At 44.3% G+C, this 23,704-nt stretch overlaps 1 protein-coding gene across 3 annotated transcripts in view; it reads left to right on the top strand.

Annotated features, from left to right (window-relative positions):
• Positions 1 to 23,704, top strand: part of COMP (cartilage oligomeric matrix protein) — an 81,850-nt gene that overhangs the window by 27,712 nt on the left and 30,434 nt on the right. For all 3 annotated transcript variants that reach the window (XM_070745755.1, XM_070745746.1, XM_070745737.1), the window contains 7 exons: positions 1,516 to 1,567; positions 5,283 to 5,455; positions 7,213 to 7,350; positions 7,770 to 7,847; positions 8,982 to 9,140; positions 15,140 to 15,244; positions 22,763 to 22,870. In XM_070745755.1, the coding sequence (XP_070601856.1) occupies positions 1,516 to 1,567; positions 5,283 to 5,455; positions 7,213 to 7,350; positions 7,770 to 7,847; positions 8,982 to 9,140; positions 15,140 to 15,244; positions 22,763 to 22,870 (813 nt within the window). The remainder of the gene's footprint in view (positions 1 to 1,515; positions 1,568 to 5,282; positions 5,456 to 7,212; positions 7,351 to 7,769; positions 7,848 to 8,981; positions 9,141 to 15,139; positions 15,245 to 22,762; positions 22,871 to 23,704) is intronic.

The raw sequence follows: 23,704 nt of genomic DNA, 5'->3' as shown, positions 1-23,704 counted from the left end.
TCCTTCATTGCAAAAGGGGAGCTATTTATCCTTTTGTTTTGCTCTTAGTTTGCTTTGCTAGCCTTCTGCTAGCGAACACAGAGTGGGTGGGGGGCAGATCCATTCTCCCTGGCAAAGACACCTTCGCTGTTTCCGGGCCAGATCTAAGCACCCTGCGGGCCGGATCTGGCCCGCGAGCCTTGAGTTTGACACCCCTGAACTAGCTGGACTTTTATCAAGATCCAACAAGGCAGGTCCCATCCCATCCCGCTTTTCCCATTGAGGATGCTGATGTTATTCATTCAGTCGTGTCCGACTGTTGGCGATCGTATTGGTCAGGTCTCTCTCCACATCTCCCGATCTTTTTCCATTACGCAACTCCATTACCTTCAACAGAGAGAAACTCACACGCAATTTCCACCTTCCCTTCTAACGAGACTCGTTCTGTAATCGCCTGTCTTTTAAAAAAAACAACTTTTGAACAAAAACACATTTGGCACGGAGGGAGGCAAGGGCCCTTTTGTGTCCTGAGAAAGGACAGGTCTCTGTTCTCCTAGTGTGGCAAGGAGGCTGACTCAGTCCTGCCCTGTCCTGCTCTTCCACAAGGTCTGGACTGGATTAAGGATGTGACCCACACACGCACACCAAATTGCCTGGGAAATGTTTACACATTTACTAGAGAGCTAACTCGCTGCATTTTCCCCAGATGAATCAGAGCAGTGGTTCTCAACCTTTCTAATGCCGCAACCCCTTAATGCAGTGCCTCATGTTGTGGTGGCCCCCAAGCATAAATCTAGCGCCAATTCTCCCAACAGAGCTTGAAGCTGATTGGCAGGAAGGTCAGAGGGACAGCCCCACTGTAAACGCCTGATTGGTCATCCTCGAATACAGCTCATCTGTTTGCAACCCATATCACATCTCAGACATTAACACCCTTGAAAATGTCCAAAGATACTTCACCAGAAGAGCCCTTCACTCCTCCACTCGAAACAGAATGCCCTACGAGACTAGACTTTCAATCCTGGGCCTAGAAAGTTTAGAACTAAGATGCCTTAAATAAGATCTAAGTATTGCCCACAAGATCATACGCTGCAACGTCCTGCCTGTCGGCGACTACTTCAGCTTCAACCACAACAACACAAGAGCACACAACAGATTTAAACTTAATATTAACCGCTCCAAACTTGACTGTAAAAAAATATGACTTCAGTAACCGAGTTGTCAAAGCGTGGAACTCATTACCGGACTCCATAGTGTCATCCCCAAACCCCCAACACTTTACCCTTAGATTATCCACGGTTGACCTCTCCAGATTCCTAAGAGGTCAGTAAGGGGCGTACATAAGCGCACTAGAGTGCCTTCCGTCCCCTGTCCTATAGTCTCTCCTATATCTCGTATTTCTTCTCTACTATATCCTCTATAACCTTCATTGTGTATTATTGTGCATTTGACAAAATAAATAAATAAAATAAATAAATGACCATGCTTTGCTGTTACTAAAGATTATGAACTTTTTCTGATTATAATTTTCCACAGGTCAAAGAGATCACCTTTTTGAAGAACACCGTGATGGAGTGTGATGCTTGTGGTAAGTCCACTTGAAAAGGGTTGGTGTTGATTTTAACACCCCTGTTTTGAGTTTTGTTTAAAAAAAAATAATGAAAGGAAGAAGAAAGGACATCTGGACCAAGTCCTCAGTCCTGGCCATCATTCACTTGGGTGTTTCCTGTAGGAATTAGATGACTGAGAACCAGATATTAAAACACTACTAAAAGCTGGCAAAAGTTAAATTAGGAAGGATTCAGCAGGCAAGCCAGGTTCAGACCACAAAACCATTTTATCACTTTTTCCTGAGTGAGATCTTGTATGCTGCTCAAAAAAATAAAGGGAACACTTAAACAACACAATATAACTCTGAGTAAATCAAACTTCTGTGAAATCAAACTGTTCCACTTAGGAAGCAATTCTGATTGACAGTCAATTTCACATGTTGTCAGCACATTCAACTTTGTACAGAACAAAGTATTCAATGAGACTATTTCATTCATTCAGATCTAGGATGTGTTCTTTGAGTGCTCCCTTTATTTTTTTGAGCAGTATATATGCATTAACAGAGGGATAGAATCAAGATCACGTGAAATGTTAATGCCACTTTATAATGCCTTGGTAAGGCCATGTTTTGAATACTGCATTCAGTTTGGGTCGCTACCAGTCAGGGGCTCTTCCCCCCAAGTGTGGAGATGCCATCTGGGTAGCGGAAATGGCCCAGGAACCGCACAACTGACATGTTTCCAGCGAAAATCACTAGTGTTTTGCTTCTGCGCATGCAGTCCGCTAATCATCTTTGTTGCACTTCTCTGCACTCTTTCTAGAGTCTCCAGATCCTTTTTGCATTGTGGTGACCAAAATTGAATGCAGTACAGTGGTACCTCTACTTAAGAACTTAACTTGTTAGTTGACCAGGTTCTTAAGTAGAAACGTTCGTAAGTAGAAGCAATTTTTCCCATAGGAATCAATGCAAAAGCAAATAATGCGTGCAAACCCATTAGGAAAGAAATAAAAGCTCGGAATTTGGGTGGGAGGAGGAGGAAGAAGAAGAGGAGGAGGACAGTCGCTGCTGAAGGAAGAAGGTGAGGTGAAGGGAATTAAAAAAAATCCAAAACTTTAAGGCTTGAAAAAAAAAGAGGGTTATAAATTTTTAAAATTAAAATTATTAATTAAGTTTCTTTATGTGTTTTTTTTAAAGAAAAATAATGAAAAATAATATACATATATATATATATATATATATATATGTATATTATTTTTCATTATTTTATATTGATATATATATATATATATATATATATATATATATATATATATATCAAAAAGCAATAAACAAATTATTAGTAATACAAGAAGGAGATAATATAAACACTTCTAAGTTAGTTATAATATAAACTATATAGTTCTATCTTATGATTTTAAAATAGTCATTTATTCTTATATATTTAATTTTTTATACTGTTTTTAACATTCCACCATTCCACCAATCATATACTGCCTCCCATACACTGGCTGCTGCTGCTGCTACCTGCTTTCTCTTCCTTCCCATGCTGAAGGGCTGCCCTCTCCTCTCCGTCACTCGCTTTGTACCTGGCGCTTTCCCTTTGCTGTGGCGTTTCTTTTCTCCTTGTGCTGGCACAGATTTATTCCCTCTCCAAGCGCCCAGAGAAAGGAAATGCTTCGTTTGCTATGGACTGCCAAAGCCTCCATATGAGCCACCGAAAGGCTCCTCTGGCAGCCTAGAAAAGCACGAGATGGCCGGAATTAAAGGGGGGATGGCAGGAAACTGGCCGGGCCTTTGTGCCTCTCTCAAATTTCCTGGGAAATTTTTCCAGGCTCGGGTTCTTAAGTAGAAAAGGTTTCTTAAGTAGAGGCAAAAAAATCTTAATACCCGGTTCTTATCTAGAAAAGTTCTTAAGTAGAGGCGTTCGTAAGTAGAGGTACTACTGTATTCCAAGAGTGGCCTTACCAAGGCCTTATACAAGGTTGTGAAACCTTGTCTTAAGAGAAATAGCAAATGCCTCCGTATTTATAGCTAAACAAATACAGTATCTTTTTATCTAGGCCTAAAATCAGTATATATTTCCATGCATAAGATATATTTTCCTTTCATGGATATGCATAGGATAGATATCTTCATCTACACAAGCCTTCCTAAGTTGAGGAGATGTCTTTAAACATATAAGTACAGTAATATGCTCCAGGAGTATGTAAAGTGATATTAAAAGATCTAACATTCTGTAAAATACGTCTGCGTAGCAGGAGCTTGGCTTATTAAGGACTGGTGGTTCTTCCACGCTGCTGTGCAAAACACAGCAGCCACATGTGCTGTGGCTATGCTATAAATGGCGTTTGGTCTGTAATGCAGCATCTGGAACCAGGCTGGGTCTAAGTGAGCAGGATATTTGCTAATCAGAGGGAAGATCCTATTCATTGTAATCTGCAGAAGACGATGAAGAAACAGCAACCCAGTGAAAAGCACCAGAGAACTCTTCCCACCCACCCTAACAATCCTTTGCAATTTCCTCCCTGCCAAAGACTGAGGCATTTCCATTCGGGATCACAGTGTTTGTTGTTAATGGCGAGTATTCTGAGCAGAGCCTGGTTACAAACGGTGTGCCACAAGAGTCTGTTGTGGGTCCTATTCTTTTTAATATGTGTGTGAGTGACATAGGGGAAGGTTTGGTAGGGAAGGTTTGCCTATTTGCCGATTACTCTAAAGTGTGCAATAGGGTTGATATTCCTGGAGGCGTCTGTAATATGGCAAATGATTTAGCTTTACTAGATAAGCGGTCAGAGCAATGGAAACTGCAGTTTAATGTTTCCAAATGTAAAATAATGCACTTGGGGAAAAGGAATCCTCAATCTGAGTATTGCATTGGCAGTTCTGTGTTAGCAAAAACTTCAGAAGAGAAGGATATAGGGGCAGTGATTTCTGACAATCTCAAAATCGGTGAACAGTGCAATCAGGCAGTAGGGAAATTCAGTTCAATTCAATTCAATTTATTAGATTTGTATGCCGCCCCTCTCCGAAGACTCAGGGCAGCAAGCAGAATGCTTGGCTGCATACCTAGAGGTATAACAAGCAGGAGATTGTGATCCTGCTGTATAGAGCGCTGGTGAGACCCCATTTGGAATACTGTGTTCAGTTCTGGAGACCTCAACACAAAAAGATATGGATCAAATTGAACAGGTCTAAAGACGGGCTACAAAATTGGTGGAAGGTCTTAAGCATAAAACTTATCAGGAAAGATTTAAGGAACTCAATCTGTATAGTCTGGAGGACAGAAGGAAAAGGGGGGACATGATCGAAACATTTAAATATCTTAAAGGGTTAAATAAGGTTCAGGAGGGAAGTGTTTTTAATAGGAAAGTGAACACAAGAACAAGTCGGCACAATCTGAAGTTAGTTGGGGGAAAGATCAGAAGCAAGGTGAGAAAATATTATTTGACTGAAAGAGTAGTAGATGCTTGGAACAAACTTCCAGCAGACGTGGTTGGTAAATCCACTGGAACTGAATTTAAACATGCCTGGGATAAACATATATCCATCCTAAGATGAAATACAGGAAAAGGTATAAGGGCAGACTAGATGGACTATGAGGTCTTTTTCTGCTGTCAGTCTTCTATGTTTCTATAAGGAGAAAGAGAAGAAAAAAGAAGAGAAGGGGGAATAAAAGGGTCTGTTTGATTGTGTACACAACCACAATAATAACAACGGAGGTGGCCATATCTCTTTTTCTCTCTCTCTCCAGGCTTGAACCCCGGAGCGACAGGCCCCAAAATCACTGTGACCGTTTTCAACCACTGTTCTTCGAATCCATGCTTCCCGGGGGTCACCTGCACCAACACCCCGAACAGCTTCTATTGTGGATCCTGCCCTCTGGGTTACACAGGCAACGGGACTCACTGCACCGACATTAACGAGGTCAGGATCAGCTACGGCTCCAAACAGTGTCCTTACCACCAACCAGGCGCCTACAGAAAGAAAGGGCTGAGATTGGGGAGTGGGCGGGCTGTTTTGCAGGTCAAAGAGCCTTTTCCTGTATCCAAGCCACATTCCCCCCCCCCACACCTGGAAGTAAAATATGAAATTTCTGACTGTCCCTTAAACTAGGAGATTGTGAGTTCTAGTCCTCACTCCCTTAGACATGAAAGCCAGCTAAATGACTTTGGGCCAATCACCTGGAGACTGTGAGTCTAGTCCCGCCTTAGTCATGAAAACTAGCTGGGTGACTTTACGCCAATCACCAGGGGACTGAATTCTAGTCCTGCCTTAGGCATGGAAACTGGCTGGGAGACCTTGGACCAATCAGCCGGAGCCTGTGAGTTGTAGTCCCGCCTTAGGCATGAAGACTGGCTGGGTGACTTTAGGCCAATTCACGTGGAGCTTGTGAGTTGTAGTCCCGCCTTAGGCATGGAAATTGGCTGGGTGACCTTGGACCAATCAGCCGGAGCCTGTGAGTTGTAGTCCCGCTTTAGGCATGAAAACTGGCTGGGTGACTTTAAGCCAATCACCAGGGGACTGAGTTTTACTCCCACTTTAGGCATGAAGACTGGCTGGGCGACTTTAGGCCAATCATCAGAGGACTGAGTTCTAGTCTGGCCATAGGCTACGGAGTCTACAGAGAGGGGCTGCATACAAATCTAATGAATGAATGAATGAATGAATGAATGAATGAATGAATGAATGAATGAATGAATGAAAGCCACCTGCACACTATTCCAGAGAATCAAGTTCTGGAAAACATGGAGATTTTTCATTTTCCAATCAATAGCATCCCATCCCATCCCATCCCAACATTCTCATGACTGTTGAGATTGTCTCCGGCCGATATTATGAATGATTGAATTGTATGAACGTGCATAACTGTATATGGGGTTTTTCTAACATTTTGAGAATTTTTGTATAATTCTTTATAAAGTAATTTAGATTTCTTTATATATATATTGTGGCATTTATAATGTTGTACACCACCCTGAGTTGTCTTGAGGAGGGCAGCATAGAAATCAGATAGATAGATAGATGGATAGATGGATGGATGGATGGATAGATAGGATGGATAGATAGATAGGTAGATTAGATGGATAGATAGATAGATAGATAGATAGATTACATAGATAGATAGATAGATAGATAGATAGATAGATAGATTAGATAGATACATAGATAGATAGATAAGATGGATAGATAGATAGATAGATAGATAGATAGATAGATAGATAGATAGATAGATACATAGATACATAGATACATAGATAGATAGATAGATAGATAGATAGATAGATAGATAGATAGATAGATAGATAAGATGGATAGATAGATAGATAGATAGATAGATAGATTAGATGGATAGATTAGATAGATAGATAGATAGATAGATAGATAGATAGATAGATAAGATCAATAGATAGATAGATAGATTAGATGGATAGATTAGATAGATAGATAGATAGATAGATAGATAGATAGATAGATAGATAAGATGGATAGATAGATAGATAGATAGATAGATTAGATGGATAGATGGCTTGAAGCTACTTTATAGTCCAGGGCATCGGTGGGGACAGCCTGCCCATCTCAGAAATGTCCACTCCCAACAGGGAATCTGAATGGTGGATGGATGGCCAGCAAAGCCACCGTTGCCCTCTGGGTCCCCCAACGAATGCCCTTTTTCCCTGCAGTGCATGGCCAACCCCTGTTTCCCCAGAGTTCGCTGCATCAACACGGTGCCTGGTTTCCACTGTGACTCATGTCCTCCCGGCTACAGAGGGCCACCGCTGGAAGGAGTCGGTTTAGCCTTTGCCAGGGCCAAGAAGCAGGTAAACACAAGGATCTTCTCTCCTCCGGGGCGAATTTGTAACATTGGCAGCGCATGCAGGTAGTCCTCGACTTACGACCGTAGGTCATGTCGGTTGTTAAGTGGGTCACGACATGACCGCAGCTACTTTTATTGCCATTTTTGCAGTGGTTGTGAAATTAATCTGTTGACTGGCTCCATTGAAATGTTATACACCACGATCACATAATACAGTGGTACCTCTACCTAAGAACGCCTCTACTTAAGAACTTTTCTAGATAAGAACCGGGTGTTCAAGATTTTTTTTTCCTAAGTCATTTTTTATCAGGGTCGTCGTAACTTTCAATGAATGGTTGTAAGTCGAAGACTACCTGTACGATGTCCTCATCATTAGATCCGGCCCTTCCTGCTGATCCCTGGGTGTTTTGTTTTGCCAAACAGGTCTGTAATGACATCAACGAATGCGAGGAAGGGACGGCCAGACGCTGCGTGGCAAATTCCATCTGCATTAATACTCCGGTAACTGTTCTTCACCACCCTGTGTCAGGGGTGAAAGCCAGCGGGTTCTGGAGAACCGGTAGCAAAAAGTTTGAGTAGTTCGGAGAACCGTCAAATACCACCTCTGCCTGGCCCCAGAGTGGGCTGGGAATGGGAGATTTTGCAGTATCCTACTCCCGCCATGCCCACCAAGCTACACCAACTCACAGAACCGGTAGTAAAAAAATATTGGATTTCACCAGCGCTCTGTCTTAGCAATGGAAACTGCAGTTGAATGTTTCCAAATGTAAAATAATGCACTTGGGGAAAAGGAATCCTCAATCTGAGTATTGTATTGGCAGTTCTCTGTTAGCAAAAACCTCAGAGGAGAAGGATTTAGGGGTCGTGATTTCTGAGAGTCTCAAAATGGGTGAACAGTGCAGTCAGGTGGTAGGGAAAGCGAGTAGAATGCTTGGCTGCATAGCTAGAGGTATAACAAGCAGGAAGAGGGAGATTGTAACCCCACTGTATAGAGACCACATTTGGAATACTGTGTTCTGGAGACCTCACCTACAAAAAAGATATTGACAAAATTGAACGGGTCCAAAGACGGGCTACAAGAATGGTGGAAGGTCTTAAGCATAAAACATATCAGGAAAGACTTCATGAACTCAATCTGTATAGTCTGGAGGACAGAAGGAAAAGGGGGGACATGATCGAAACATTTAAATATGTTAAAGGGTTCAATAAGGTTCAGGAGGGAAGTGTTTTTAATAGGAAAGTGATGAGGTTAGTTGGGGGAAAGATCAGAAGTAACATGAGAAAATATTATTTTACTGAAAGAGTAGAAGATGCTTGGAACAAACTTCCAGCAGACGTGGCTGGTAAATCCACAGGAACTGAATTTAAACATGCCTGGGATAAACATAGATCCAACCTAAGATAAAATACAGGAATAGTATAAGGGCAGAGTAGATGGACCATGAGGTCTTTTTCTGCCGTCAATCTTCTATGTTTCTATACCTTCTCAGAACTGGACTTTATTACCTCCAAAGCGGGTGGGGGGAAATTAGACCAGGCTTCTCCAACCTGGTACCCCCTCCCCTCCCCAGGGGTGGGTTCCAACTTACCTTGCTGCCTTTTTGGGTGGTTTCACTACGACATTTCCTCCCGCAGGGTTCCTATAAATGTGGGGCTTGCAAGAGTGGCTTTGAAGGGGACCAGAATTCTGGCTGCCGGATCAAGGCCAAGCGGCTCTGCCCCAACGGTCAACCAAGTCCTTGTCACGAGAAAGCAGAGTGCATTGTCGAGCGGGATGGGACTCTCATCTGCCAGGTGAGCTGGAGGCTTCCTCTCTTTTCTCACTGTTCTGATCTCCGGCTAAGGCCACGGTTCATTGGAATAAAGGCTTGCTGAATGCAGAGATTTGTAAAAACAAAAACTCATCTTTATTTTTCTTCCTTTTTACAAACAGCATCAAATCAGTATGCAGTCTCTCTTATCTCAGTCTTTAATAGTTAAGGCAGCCTAAAGATCCTCAAAGCATTCCAGCATTCTTTTAAAAATTTATGGCTAGGCAGCATTAGCCCAGGGTAATAAAAACTGCAATTAAAAACACATAAAACAAAGCTTACTTTCAGAGCTGTGGAAAGGCACCTCCATATTATTATTTTATTATTATTATTATTATTTATTGCATTTGTATGCCGCCCCTCTCCGCAGACTCGGGGCGGCTAACAACAATGATAAAAAACAACATGTAACAATCCAATTTAATAAAACAACGAAAAACCCTTATTATAAAAACCAAACATACACACAAACATACCACACATAACTTGTAATGGCCTAGGGGAAGGAATATCTTAACTCCCCCATGCCTGGCAACAAAGGTGGGTCTTGAGTAATTTGCGAAAGACAAGGAGGGTGGGGGCCGTTCTAATTTTTGGGGGGAGTTGATTCCAGAGGGTCGGGGCCGCCACAGAGAAGGCTCTTCCCCTGGGGCCCGCCAAACGACATTTTTTGGTCAATGGGACTTGGAGAAGGCCAACTCTGTGGGACCTTATCGGCCGCTGGGATTCGTGCAGTAGAAGGCGGTTCTGGATGTATTCTGGCCCAATGCCATGTAGGGCTTTAAAGGTCATGACCAACACTTTGAATTGTGACCGGAAACCGATCGGCAGCCAGTGCACGCTATATTGCTTAATAGCAGATTGAAAACTCCACCCTTCTTCTCTGCTGACACCCGGACGTGACGAATTAATGATTTAATTAATTAACCCGTTCCTCTCCTAATATTTCTTCCCTGACACTTGTTCTCTTCGCCTTTGCAAGCGTCTGAAAGAAGGATTTACTCATCTGATATCTGTCTCTCCTTCACTTGAGAATCTGAACTCATAGGAACGTCCTGTGGTTGGTCTCCCCCCTTCTTCCTCTGCCTGTAAATCAGGCCCTGCCACTAATTCATAAACACTATCCGAATCAGAATCAGCAAAATCCCGAAGCTTAGTACCGGGAATAATACATGCATTAATGGGAATAAGGAGATCGCTGACCATTTCAATAGCTACTTCTGTTCAGTTTTCTCAAAAGACACCTTACAAAATAATACTATAGAGGGATATAGCATTGCTTCCAGCTGTACGGATTCATCTCCAGTGATCTTAGAAGCTGATGTCTTAGAAGAACTTGAACGATTAAAGATAAATAAGGCAATGGGTCCAGATGGCATCCACCCCAGAAAAGGATTTAGGGATAGTGATTTCTGACAGTCTCAAAATGGGTAAACAGTGCAGTCAGGCGGTAAGGAAAGCAAGTAGGATGCTTGGCTGCATAGCTAGAGGTATAACAAGCAAGAAGAGGGAGATTATGATCTCGCTATCTAGAGTGTTGGTGAGACCACAGTGTTCAGTTCTGGAGACCTCACCTACAAAAAGATATTGACAAAATTGAACGGGTGCAAAGACGGGCTACAAGAATGGTGGAAGGTCTTAAGCATAAAACGTATCAGGAAAGACTTCATGAACTCAATCTGTATAGTCTGGAGGACAGAAGGAAAAGGGGGGACATGATCGAAACATTTAAATATGTTAAAGGGTTAAATAAGGTCCAGGAGGGAAGTGTTTTTAATAGGAAAGTGAACACAAGAACAAGGGGACACAATCTGAAGTTAGTTGGGGGAAAGATCAAAAGCAACGTGAGAAAATATTATTTTACTGAAAGAGTAGTAGATGCTTGGAACAAACTTCCAGCAGACGTGGTAGATAAATCCACAGTAACTGAATTTAAACATGCCTGGGATAAACATATATCCATCCTAAGATAAAATACCAGAAAATAGTATAAGGGCAGACTAGATGGACCATGAGGTCTTTTTCTGCCGTCAGTCTTCTATGTTTCTATGTTTCTATCCCCAAACTGAACAGGAGTATACACAACACTCACCGGTTTGCCAAACGAAACGGGAAATGGATGTTGTATTTTCTCAGTCGCAAACGGTGGGAAAGGCCTGGGCTTGTCTGCTCAGAACCTGTTTTAGGCTCAACACTGGAGCACGCTCTGTATCCACAGTACAGAGGGCCTTTGAGTGCAGAAGATGTCAAATTCTGGACAGAGCCCATCTGTAGAGCAAGAAAGGACTGGGTAGTCATTTATTTTAGGGAAAGGGGAACGTTAAAGCTGCTATGCAATGGAAGAACAAGCTGAGCAAGGAAGAACAAGGTTGCAAAGTGACACACAATTTCCTTGTCTCTGTTAGAGGTAGAGGCCAATCCAGGACAGTGGGTTTCTTGGTGCTCTCTGAGCTTTGGTTGTTAAATTTAAATTTACCAAAAAAAGAAATAAAGGGAGACTAGTATAGCTATTTCAAGCTATTTAGCTCACATCAGCTAGCCATACCCTTCTGGGATTTGAACCTGGGCCGTTTGCATATTAGGACAATATACTAACCTCTAGGTCACAGGCTCTCCTCGCTAGGTCAGCTGTACCAGGGGGGAGATTATCGTATTTTTTAGACTATAAGATGCACCGGTGTATAAGACGCAGCAAGATTTCGAAGAGGCAAATAAGAAAAAAGGTTTCAGTTCTGCCCCGGCCCGGGAGCACTCTGCAGTCTTCCTAAACCCTCTGCCTGACCCATTTTTGCAAAAAACGGGGCGTGAAGAGGGTTTGAGAGGCCTGCAGAGTGCTTCTGGGGGCTGGGGGAAGGTAAAACCAGAATACCTCCGAAACCGCCTTCTACCGCACGAATCCCAGCGGCCGATAAGGTCCCACAGAGTTGGCCTTCTCCGGGTCCCGTCGACCAAACAATGTCATTTGGCAGGCCCCAGGGGAAGAGCCTTCTCTGTGGCGGCCCCGGCCCTCTGGAATCAACTCGCCCCAGATATTAGAACGGCCCCCACCTTCCTTGTCTTTTGCAAGTTACTCAAGACCCACCTATATCACCAGGCATGGGGGAACTAAGACATCTCCCACAGGCTTATTATATTTCACGTTTGATGTGTATGTGCTGTATGGTTTTTAATTGTTGGGGTTTTTATATATTTTATTATTAGATTTGTCCCATTGTTATACTGTTTTTTATTGCTGTTGTGAGCCACCCCGAGTCTTCGGAGAGGGGCGGCATACAAATCTAATAAATAATAATAATAAAAAAAATAAAAACATCCCTGTTTTTGTGAAAAAAGGGCTATTTTTTTGCAAAGAGGGTGTTGTTTCCGTCCCCCATCCCCCAGGAGCAACCTTCTCATCGCGGTTTTGCAAAAACAGGACCATTTTTTGCAAACATAGGATTTGAAGATGGGGCTTCAGGAGGCCACAAATGGCTGTATTCGGTGTATAATATGCACCAAGAATTCCACTCTATTTTAGTGAGGGTAAAGGTACATCTTATATTCCGAAAAATATTGTGTTTTTCCGGTCTATCAGAACATCCTGGTCTACCCAAATATGAAACAGAGCATACTGTTCTGCTCTAGCTATGAACCACAAAGGACACAACACACACAAATTCTGTCCAAATCTTCATTTATTAAATTAAAGACTACTAATCAGTGTTCCCTCTAATTTTTTGGGGGGGTGGGTGGAAAAGTATAGTGTCTGAGCGGCAGTCCCTTTGGGACTGGGCGGCACAGAAATAATAAATAAATAAGTAAATAAATAAATAAATAAATAAACAAACAAACAAACAAACAAAAAACCCACCCTGTTTTGCCTCAGAGAATTTCAAAATAAAATACTGTACTGTGTGTCTATAACAGTGAGCTCATAATAGGGCAACTCTATCAATATCAAAATGCCACTTAAATAGTTGAGCTAGTTTCAAACTAGATTTTGATTTTCTTTCTCTCTTCCTTACTTCCATTCTTTTTCTTTCTCTTTTCCTTCCTCTCATTTTTCTATCTGTTTCTCTCTCTTCCTTTCTTCCTCTCTCTCTCCTTCCCTCTCACTCTTTCCCTCTCTTTCCCTCTCGGCTTCTGGGCAGGTTTGGAAAACTCTGAGTTGATGATGATTTTTAAGTGAGCGATTGCTCACTGCTCAGCTTAGAGGGAACTATGCTACTAATGAGCTTTCTTAGCTGTTGGCAAACACAAATACAGTGTCTTTGCTGAACACCGGCTGTTAATTCACCTTCATTAACAGCCAGCACGAGTCCATGAAATAATAAATCAAGTCTGAGCAAACAGTCTTGGAGATATCAGGAAGCTAACAAGGATTGGCAAAATGCCCTGAAGCAATTTGCAGGAAGAATGCCAAGAGAAACGAATAGAGACGAATAGATGTTTCTGAATTCAAACCATGAAGGCAAATGAATGAATGTTGTTCCCTACAAATTTTTGCCTGCGTCATCATCCCTTAAATAGGATGTGAGAGTGGTCTGTTAGCCCCCAGCCTACTCCCGAGAAGACCTCCTCCTGAGTAGACATTCCTGCCTTTTGGCAGCTCTGCGTTTCATTACCCAACCAGGTAACATCACAGTGCTACATGTTACCTATTGAGCAATAAAATCCAATTATTATTATTATTATTATTATTATTATTATTTATTAGATTTGTATGCCGCCCCTCTCCGTAGACTCGGAGCGGCTCACAACAGTGATAAAAAACAATACATGGTAACAAATCTAATATTTAAAATCTAAAAATAACTATTTTACATTAAAAAGTCTAAAAAAACCCCAATATATAAAAACATATACACAATCATATCATACACAAAAACTACATGGGCAAGGGGGAGATGTCTCAGTTCCCCCATGCCTGACGGCAGAGGTGGGTTTTAAGGAGTTTACGAAAGGCAATTTTACCTGGGTGAAAACAACCAAGCTCAGAGAGCACCAAGGACTCCACAGTTCCCACAATGGTCATAGCCAGGGAAGGCCTGCCGTCTTCGGCGCTACTGGTGTGCCCTCAAAGGCCGTTGTGGGTACGTGCACGTCCGGTGGGTGTGCACGCACCTGTCCATGTGAGATTTCGTTTCTATACATGCACAGCAAGGGAAATCTTGTGTGAGGGCATGAACGCGAGCGAGATTTTGGCAATTTTCACAAGTATTTTTGGTGAGTTTCACCAATATTTTTTGTGATTTTGACCAGTTTTTGGTGATTTTTCACCAATATTTTTTGTGATTTTCACCAGTATTTTTGGTGACTTTCACCAATATTATTAGTGATTTTGACCAGTATTTTTGGTGACTTTCACCAGTATTTTGGTGAATTTCACCAGCATTTTTTGGTGATTTTCACCAGTATTTTTGATGATTTTCAAATATGTTGGTGATTTTGACCAATAGTTTTGTGGCGGGGTTTTCACCAATAGTTTTGGTGATTTTTAATCAATAGTTTTGGTGATTTTTGGCCAGTATCTTTGGTGATTTTCGCCAATAATTGTTTTGTGATTTTCATCAGTATTTTTGGTGATTTTCACCAATATTTTGGGTTATTTTCACCAATATTTTTGCTTCCGCACATGCACAGAAGCAAAAAGTCAGCAAAAATCACTGCTGTGCATGTACAGAAGCAAAACAACGGCAAAACACCTCTGAAATCCTGCTTGTGCAAGCATTTTCACATGAGGTTTTGCTTGCTGTGCATGCACAGAAGCGAAATCTCACATGGGGGGCGTGCATGCACGCATTGAGGGCACATAGCTGCACACACATCCCCAAAATCGCTACTGGAAGGGAGCACTGATAGCAGGCCAACACGGGTGATAGCGATGATGGTTTGAATTTGGTCCACCTTCCCTGGAAGGAATTTCCCATATCTGGGTCTGTCTCCATTTAGAGACATTTTCCCCTCTCTTTACATTCACAATTCCTTCTGCTTCTTTCTTAGTGCATCGTCGGATGGGCAGGAAACGGCTACATTTGTGGAAGAGATACCGACATCGATGGGTTTCCAGACGAGAAGCTTCGTTGCAATGATGAAAAGTGTCGTAAGGTAAGGCAGTGTTTCCCAACCTTTTTTGAGCCGCGGCACATTATTCATATTTTCAAAATCCTGGGGAACACTGAACGGGGGGGGGGGGGGGCGCTAAAGAAAAGTTTTGACAAAAAAAAATCTTCCTCCATTTCGCTCTATTTCTCCCTCACTCTTTCTCTCTCTTCCTTCCTTCCCTTCTTTCTCTCTCTCCATCCCTTTCTTTCTTCCTCTCTTTTTTGCTCTCTTTCTCTCTCCCTCCTTCCCTCCCTATATGTCTTGCTCTCTCCCTTGCTCTCTCTGCCTCTCTTGCTATCTCTCTTTCATTCTCTCTCTCTTTCTCTCTCTCTTGCTTTCTCTCTCTCTGTCTCTCTGTCTCTCTTTCTCTCTCTCTTGCTAGCTCTCTTTCTTTCTCTCTCTTTCTCTGTCTCTCTCTCTCTCTCTGCCTCTCTTGCTATGTCTCTCTCTCTCTCTCTTCCTTTCTTCTCTGCGGAGGCCGGCGAAGGTTTTTCTTATTTTAAATGTTCCGGGTGGCAGGGGGATGCGGAGCCCGCACGCACACCCCCCCGACATTCCAAATCCTGCCTCAGCTGTGAGAAGAACGCCTGCCCCGCCTGTCCTGTAGCCCTTTCGCTGACAGCCTGGGACAAAAGCGCTCGGCGAAGGGACTGCAAGAGGGGCCGAGCGGGCGCTAGCAGCCGGATGAGGAGGACGAGAAGCTGCTGCAGCCACCCCCAATCCCCCCCCTTCCCTGGGTGCCTTCCAAAGGCCCCTGGAAAAAGGCAGGAGGTAGCAATGAGGCGCGAGGACAAGCAGGCAGCTTGGTGGAGGGGAAGCGCTGAGGGGCTCTCCTCCTTCCCCACCCCCGCGCTTCTATCCCGCCCTGGCTTTTGCTTCGCCCGCAGATTTCCCCGCAGTTCAAAAGGAGGCAAGAGGTGGCCTGGATGAAATTGCGGGGAAATCATGGGGCGAAGCGAAAGCCAGGGCGGACTCGCAAAGGTGGGCTCAGGCTGCATGAGGAGAAAGAGGCGGAGGGAAAGAAGGCGACGGCAGCGGGACCTGCAGCTCGGTGGGCGTCTCCTCGTGGGATAGAATCCTCTCTTTCTCATGCTGCTCCCACCATGGCTGCGCACAGTCCCGGTGCCCCTGGCTGAAGGTCGTCCTGTGGCTGGTCTTGGGCTTTACGGTTGCTTCCTGGTTCCCTCTCCTCCCTCCGCCTGTGTCTACCGCCAGCGCCTCATTCCTCGGAGCTGCCGCTTCCTTCCAGGCAGCCCAGCCACGCTGCCATAGAAAGTGCAGAGGTTATTGCCGCCACCTCTGCCTCCACTCAGGGAGCCACCGTGGTTGAGCTGAGCGAGAGGAAAAGGCGCGGTGACCACGGTGGCTCCCTGAGTGGAGGCAGAAGCGGTGGCAATAACCTCTGTGCTTTCTACGGCAGCGTGGCTGAGCTGGACGGAGGGAAGCGGCAGCTCCCACTCGAGGAACCCACGGCAACGGGCGCCGGCTTGGTGGGAGGCGACGGCGGGAGACACAGGCGGTGGGAGGAGAGGGAACCAGGAAGCGACTGTGAAGCCCAAGACCATCCACAGGACGACACTCAGGCAGGGGCGCCAGCAGCGCCCCGCCCAGCTGGAGCTTCTCGCGGCACACCTGGCCATGTCTCGCGGCACACTAGTGTGCCGCGGCACACTGGTTGGGAAACGCCGAGGTAAGGGACTTCTTTTGAGTTCGTGTCCTCAGCCCATGGGTTGAAAGGCTTCTGGTTTCGTCCGTTTCTCCTGTTGTGGTGGGCATAAAAAAAAGAGAGGCTGGACAATACAAAATTGAATTTCCATGGCTAAGCTGAGCGGTTGATCAATTTTGCTCAATTTTACATCCTTTTTTTTGCCATGGGTTTTAAGCGAATCGCTGGAATTTTTAAGCAAATTACATTATAATTCATTAAATCTGGCTTCCCCCGTGGACTTTGCTTGATGGGTGCCTGCTGAGAAGGGCATCAAATGATGACCCTGGGATGCTGGGGTCATCCTGGGATGCTGTAATCATTGCAAATAAGAGCTGGTTGCTGAAAGCTTTGAATTTTGATCCTGTGAATTTGGGGGATGATGCAATGGTTGTAAGTGTGAGGACAGGTTGTAAGTCATATTTTTCAGTGCTGTTATAATTCTAATCCCTAAATGGATGGTTGTTGTTCTGTCTGGGTCACTCCAGAAGCCAATACCAACCCAAAAAGAGAAGCCAGACACACTGGTAAAAGGCAAAGGCAGTTTTATAAAATCCAAGAAAAACACAGGTAACAGAAAATGTCCTTACAAACAGGAAAATGCTGTATCTTCCGATATGTTCACGAAGGCCAAAAGTCCATGCAGCAATACAGAATTCTTGCTGCCAAGCCAAGGCTGTAGATAGCAGACCTACACCTCCCATGGGTCTTCCAAAGCTGCTGGGCCACAAGCCAGGAACAGAGACGCCGAGAAACGAGACAGGATAACGCCACGCCAAGCTGATAACACTCCACATGGCTTAAAGGGCTTGCCTGCCTTTTAAACCCTGCTGATGAGTACCACACCCAAACCCAGCTGTTTCTACTACAATGGTGAAAATATCTCTTTAACTGCTCCTTTCGTTGCTCTGAACGTCGCTGTCTCATGTCAATGACAGCTTGTGCGTCATCACCTAATGACTCCAAGCTACTGGCTGGGGAGAGGGCCCCCCCCCCCCCCGGGGCTCTCATGCTGTTCTCCTTCACCCCATTCCTGATTTTCCTCTTCCCCCGTCCGACTGTTCAGCCCCCTCCTCTGCGCTGTCATCCTCCTCCGGGCATGGAGCCAGCAGAGACACAGCTGGTCCCTGAGCAGCCTCAGGCTGAACCACAACAGTTGTAAGCCAAGGACTAACTGTGCACATTAATGACCCAATTCCAACAACAAGACAATCTCTAAAAACAATTTTATTCAGTCCTTCTTAAACGTTCTTAGAGGATTTCATTGTGCACAAAACAACATGATTTACGATGATTAAACTCATGTAAGCACCCCTGGAAATTAATTTCGCATGACTTAAGCAATCCTCTGCTGGCTTTACCAAGATAGGATATCCAAATCCCCATTTTGGAGCTCACGTAAATAAGTCATCGTCTTGTCTTCAGTTTCCTAGATTTTTTTTTAATATGAAAAATTTACTGGCTGTAATTAATTCCACCGACACCTCTAACCGCAGCAACAACATCTGGAGCAAATAGACCAAATGACAAATGTTAAACGAGCTGCCAAGAAAATATTCTGAGATAAATGAACCTCATTTTTAATTCTGTGCAGGTTTTTCAAATGGTTTCTTTGGAACCGAGTTAATTCAAAATAATAAAACACCAAGAGGCCCAGTGTACTGTTACTGCTCCCCTCCATAGATGTAAACACCATTTTGAAACTGAAATTGTCTTGGGATATAACTGTTCACAAATAAACAGGTTGCAGTTGTAGCTATGACCCAACAATTTCCATGTAACCAAGGCATCCCAATATTTATTAGTGTTTAAGTGGGTTGAAAACAGAGCTGAGTTGTGAAGTTTAATATTTCAGCTAGCAAATAGAGCTGGGATAAACTTTATGAGTATTGAAAGTGTGGAAAATTAAATCACCTTTATTTATTTATTTATTTATTTGTGTGTGTGTGTGTTTGTTTGTTTGTTTGATTATTTATTTATTTATTAGATTTGTATGCCGCCCCTCTCCATAGACTCGGGGCGGCTAATAACAATGATAAAAAACAGCATGTAACAATCCAATCCAATACTAAAATAACTTAAAAAATCCTTATTATAAAAACGAAACATACATACAGACATACCATGCGTAAATTGTAAAGGCCTAGGGGGAAAGAATATCTCAGTTTCCCCATGCCTGACGGCAGAGGTGGGTTTTAAGAAGTTTACGAAAGGCGAGGAGGGTGGGGGCAATTCTAATCTCTGGGGGGAGTTGGTTCCAGAGGGCCGGGGCCGCCACCGAGAAGGCTCTTCCCCTGGGTCCTGCCAAACAACATTGTTTAGTTGACTGGACCCGGAGAAGGTCCACTCTGTGGGACCTAACTGGTCGCTGGGATTCGTGCAGCAGAAGGCGGTCCCTGAGATAATCTGGTCCGGTGCTATGAAAGATCATAACCAACACTTTGAATTGTGATCGGAAACTGATCGGCAACCAATGCAGACTGCGGAGTGTTGGTGTAACATGGGCATATTTGGGGAAGCCCATGACTGCTCTCGCAGCTGCATTCTGCACGATCTGAAGTTTCCGAACACTTTTCAAAGGTAGCCCCATGTAGAGAGCATTGCAGTAGTCGAGCCTCGAGGTGATGAGGGCATGAGTGACTGTGAGCAGTGACTCCCGGTCCAAATAGGGCGGCAACTAAATGCTTATACAATGAAAAGATTAATCATTAGCAGTCATTGAGCTGAATTCAGCTTAATCACATTTCTCTTAAACCAAATACTCCAAAGAATTCTAAGTTATTTTTATAAATCGGTGTTTTTCAAATTTTGCGACTTTAAGATGTGTGGACTTCAACTCCCAGAATTCCCCAGTCAACAACACTAGAAGTTTTTAAGATGTTAGATAACCATTTGTCTGAAATAGTGTAGGGTTTCCTGCCTAAGCAGGGGGTTGGACTAGAAGACCTCCAAAGTCCCTTCCAACTCTGTTGTTGTTGCTGTTGTTGTTGTTACTATTATTATTATTTCAACAATACAACACAGCAAACGAGATCACTATGCTGAATTTCGTATTTCACCACCAGCCGGGCGCTTGCCAAGCACCTAGGACTGCGTGATGTAACGGCGAATTATGTGTGCCAATCCCAGTAAAGCGGCCTTTTGCAATTGACAGATGGAGATTTTGTCAATTCCGATGGTTTTCAAATGTCTGCTGAGATCTTTTGGCACTGCGCCCAGCGCGCTAAGGACCATTGGGACTAGAGTCATTGCAGCTTGATTTTTAGATCTTAAACATTGAGCTGCATCTAAAAACCAAGCTGCTATGATGATGATGATGATGATGATGATGTCAGGATGGAAGTCATGTCAGTGAGATTAAAGGTCTGTGATCCATCACCAGCCCAAAAATGCAGAGCTTCATCTGCATTCCTTTGCCTGCCATATTGATTCTTTTGACCGTATACAGTGATCCCTCGATTTTCACGATCTCGTTCTTCGTGAAACGCTATATCGCGATTTTTCCCACCCGATGACGTCACTCTCTTCCTTCCTTTCTCATCTTTCTTTCTCTCTCTCTTTCTCTATCTTGCTTCTTCCTCTCTCACACTCTCTTCCTCCCTCTCTCATCTCTTTCTTTCCTTTTCTCTCTTTCTCTATCTCTCCCCCTCTTGCTGGTGGGCGGGCGGGCGAGCGGGGGCATCAGCGAGGAAGACCCAGGGAAGGTTCCTTCAGCCGCCCAGCAGCTGATCTGCTCGGCAGCGCAGCGAGAAGCCGAATTGGGGTTTCCCCTTTGCGTGGGCGGCGGGGAAACCCCGATCTTCGTCTGCTCGCTGCTGCTGCGCTGCCGAGCAGATCAGCTGCTAGGCGGCCGAAGGAACCTTCCCTGGGTCTTCCCCGCCGCCCACGCAAACTCCACCATCTGCGCATGCACGGCCATGAAAAAAGGGCGCGCATGCGCAGATGGTGTTTTTACTTCTGCAACCCTACATCGCGAAAAATCGATTATCGTGAGGGGTCTTGGAACGGAACCCTCGCGATAATCGAGGGATCACTGTATTGCAGATATTTCTAGATCTTTGATCTACGTTAGGGAATTTGGATTTCTTAAAATCAAATTATTAGACTCCTATACTTCTGAGATCAAAACCGGGGTGGTGCAGAAGTCACAGGAATAAATAAATATCTTAATTCAAAAAATAAAATCTCTTACTTTTCTTGGCTCACACAGACCAACAGAGTTCAAATCTAATAACCGAGAAACTATTTTTGTCAAGCAATTAAAAGTCAGCATCGGGGAAGTTGTATCTTGTGCTGACGGCTGGCACTCTCAGACTAAGAGGAAATCTCTCCCAAGACGTTTGGTCCAGCAGTAAGCGGTTAAGGCAACAGGCTAGAATTCAGGAGACTGTGAGTTTTAGTCATTGAAGGGCTACCTGTTCTGCTGGGCTCTCTGATAGGAGCCTCCTGAAAATTCAAAGGTACAGATTTCAGACACACACACGTTTAAAAATTCAAAACAATGTTCTTTATCACAAAAGTCAAAATAAACAAATCACTTTTTTTGTATTGCAAAGAGCACTCTTTCCAAAACAACCCGGTAGTCTGTACAATTTCCCTTAAGCAGTCATTAAGTACTTAGCTAGCAGCTGTGAAGAAACTTCACACCCCTTCTTCTTCCAATGAAGTGAGACACACACACATATATTGCTCTGTTTTGTTTTCCAAGGAGTGAAAAAGCAACAAAGTCCAAACAACACAGGATTCCTGACGAACTGTGATCAGATATTCTTCCACAACGGCCAAACCCACATGCTGCTATTTATAGCAGCAGCCCTAATTACTGGAGCCCCACCCAAACACAGGTGGCCTCCCTTATTTCCTGTAATATGTTCTTATTTGGTCTCTTCTACGCATAATTCTGCACTTGCGTGGGTCCAAAACGTCATCATCTGAATCAACGGAAGATAAGGGAGATTGACTGCCTGGGCTGTGTGCCAAGCCCTCCTCTGCCGAGTCACTCCCACCTTCTTCTTCGTCCGAGGAAACTAAACTCTGAACTGATTCTGTCGGCAATAACACAGGCCTGTGACATGTTGAATTTTCCCCTGCATCCACCTCCCCATTCCTTGGGGCAGGAGCTGGGCCAGAGCCAACCACAACACTACCAAAATCTTTACTATCACACTGTGGGTGTGGCTTATGCAGGACGCCCTGCATTTTCTTTCAACATCTTTCAGTGCAAATTGGGTGCTCTGGGGTGGAGCCCCATTTTTGTTATCCCACTGCATTCTCCCCCATCCGGGCAGTAGCCTACTCCTGGTTCTAGTCCTGCTTTAGGCATAAAAAACAGCTGGGTGACTTTGGGGCAATTGTCAGGAGACTGTGAGTTCTAGTCCTGCTTTAGGTATGAAAGCTGGCTCAGCCAACCCACCTCACAGGGTTATTGTGGGGGAAATAAGAGGAGAAACAGTGCACAGTTTGTTCACTGTCGTGACTTAATTATAATTTATTCAATTTTTTTTTAATGCCGCCCTTCTCCTTAGACTCAGGGCGGTTTACAACATGTTAGCAGAACCAGCAAATTTCCCCCACAATCCGGGTCCTCATTTTACCCACCTCGGAAGGATGGAAGGCTGAGTCAACCTTGAGCCGGTGATGAGATTTGAACCACTGACCTGCAGATCTAGCAGTCAGCTTTAGTAGCCTGCAGTACTGCACTCTACCCACTGCACCACCTCGGCTCGTACAATAATAATAAAATAATAATAATAAAAAATAAAGGTGGCATATACATTTTTGTTTTAAGTGACGTTTCTTCTTTTTTGACCCTTCAGGATAACTGTGTGACAGTCCCCAACTCTGGCCAAGAAGACGCTGACCGGGATGGGATTGGTGACGCCTGTGATGACGACGCTGATGGGGACGGGATAAAAAACTCTGAGGTTAGAATCCCCCATGGGCAGTGACCCATTTCTCTCCCTAAGACCAAAGAATCCTCATTTTATTTCAAAGTGATCCACTTAGCAAGGAATGTCCAATATTGGCAACTTTAAGGCTTGTACATTAAATTTATGTTTTACCGCCAAAGAAATAAAGGGAGATATAGTATAGATCAGTGATGGCGAACCTTTTTTCCCTCGGGTGCTGAAAAAGCATTCACGTGCATTATTGCGCATGCCCGAGTGCCCACACCCATAAGTCAATGCTTGGGGAGGGCAAAAACAGCTTCCCCTGCCTCCTGGAGGCCACCTGGAGGCCGGAAATGGCCTGTTTCCCAACTTCTGGTGGGGCCAATAGGCTTGTGTTTTGCCCTCCCCAGGCTCCAAAGGTTTCCTTGGAGCCAGGGGAGGATAAAAACATCCTCCCCCATCAACCCAGAGGCTCTCTGGAAGCCAAAAACGCCCTCCCAGAGCCTCTGTGTGAGCCAAAAATCAGTTGGCCAGCATACACATGAACATTGGAGATGAGCTAGGGCAATGGCTCATGTGCCGGCAGATACGGCTCTACGTCCCACCTGTGGCACCCATGGTTTGCCATCACTGGTCTAGTTGATGGGAACTGGAGAAGGCCGACTCTGCGGGACTTAACTGGTCGGTGGGACTCATGTGGCAAGAGGCAGTCTCGTAAGTAATCTGACCCGATGCCATGTAGGGCTTTATAGGTCGTAACTAGTGTTGGGCGAACCCAATGAAGTTCAGGTTCGGCACCCAAATTTTTAAAAAAGTTCAGGCACCCGAACCTGAGCCCAAACGTTTGCCGAACTTTCGAGTTCGGCG

The sequence above is a fragment of the Erythrolamprus reginae genome, chromosome 1 (assembly GCF_031021105.1).
Source record: "Erythrolamprus reginae isolate rEryReg1 chromosome 1, rEryReg1.hap1, whole genome shotgun sequence".
Lineage (NCBI taxonomy): Eukaryota > Metazoa > Chordata > Lepidosauria > Squamata > Dipsadidae > Erythrolamprus > Erythrolamprus reginae.
Note: the sequence above shows the minus strand (reverse complement) of the source record. Positions and strands in the feature narration are given on the sequence as shown.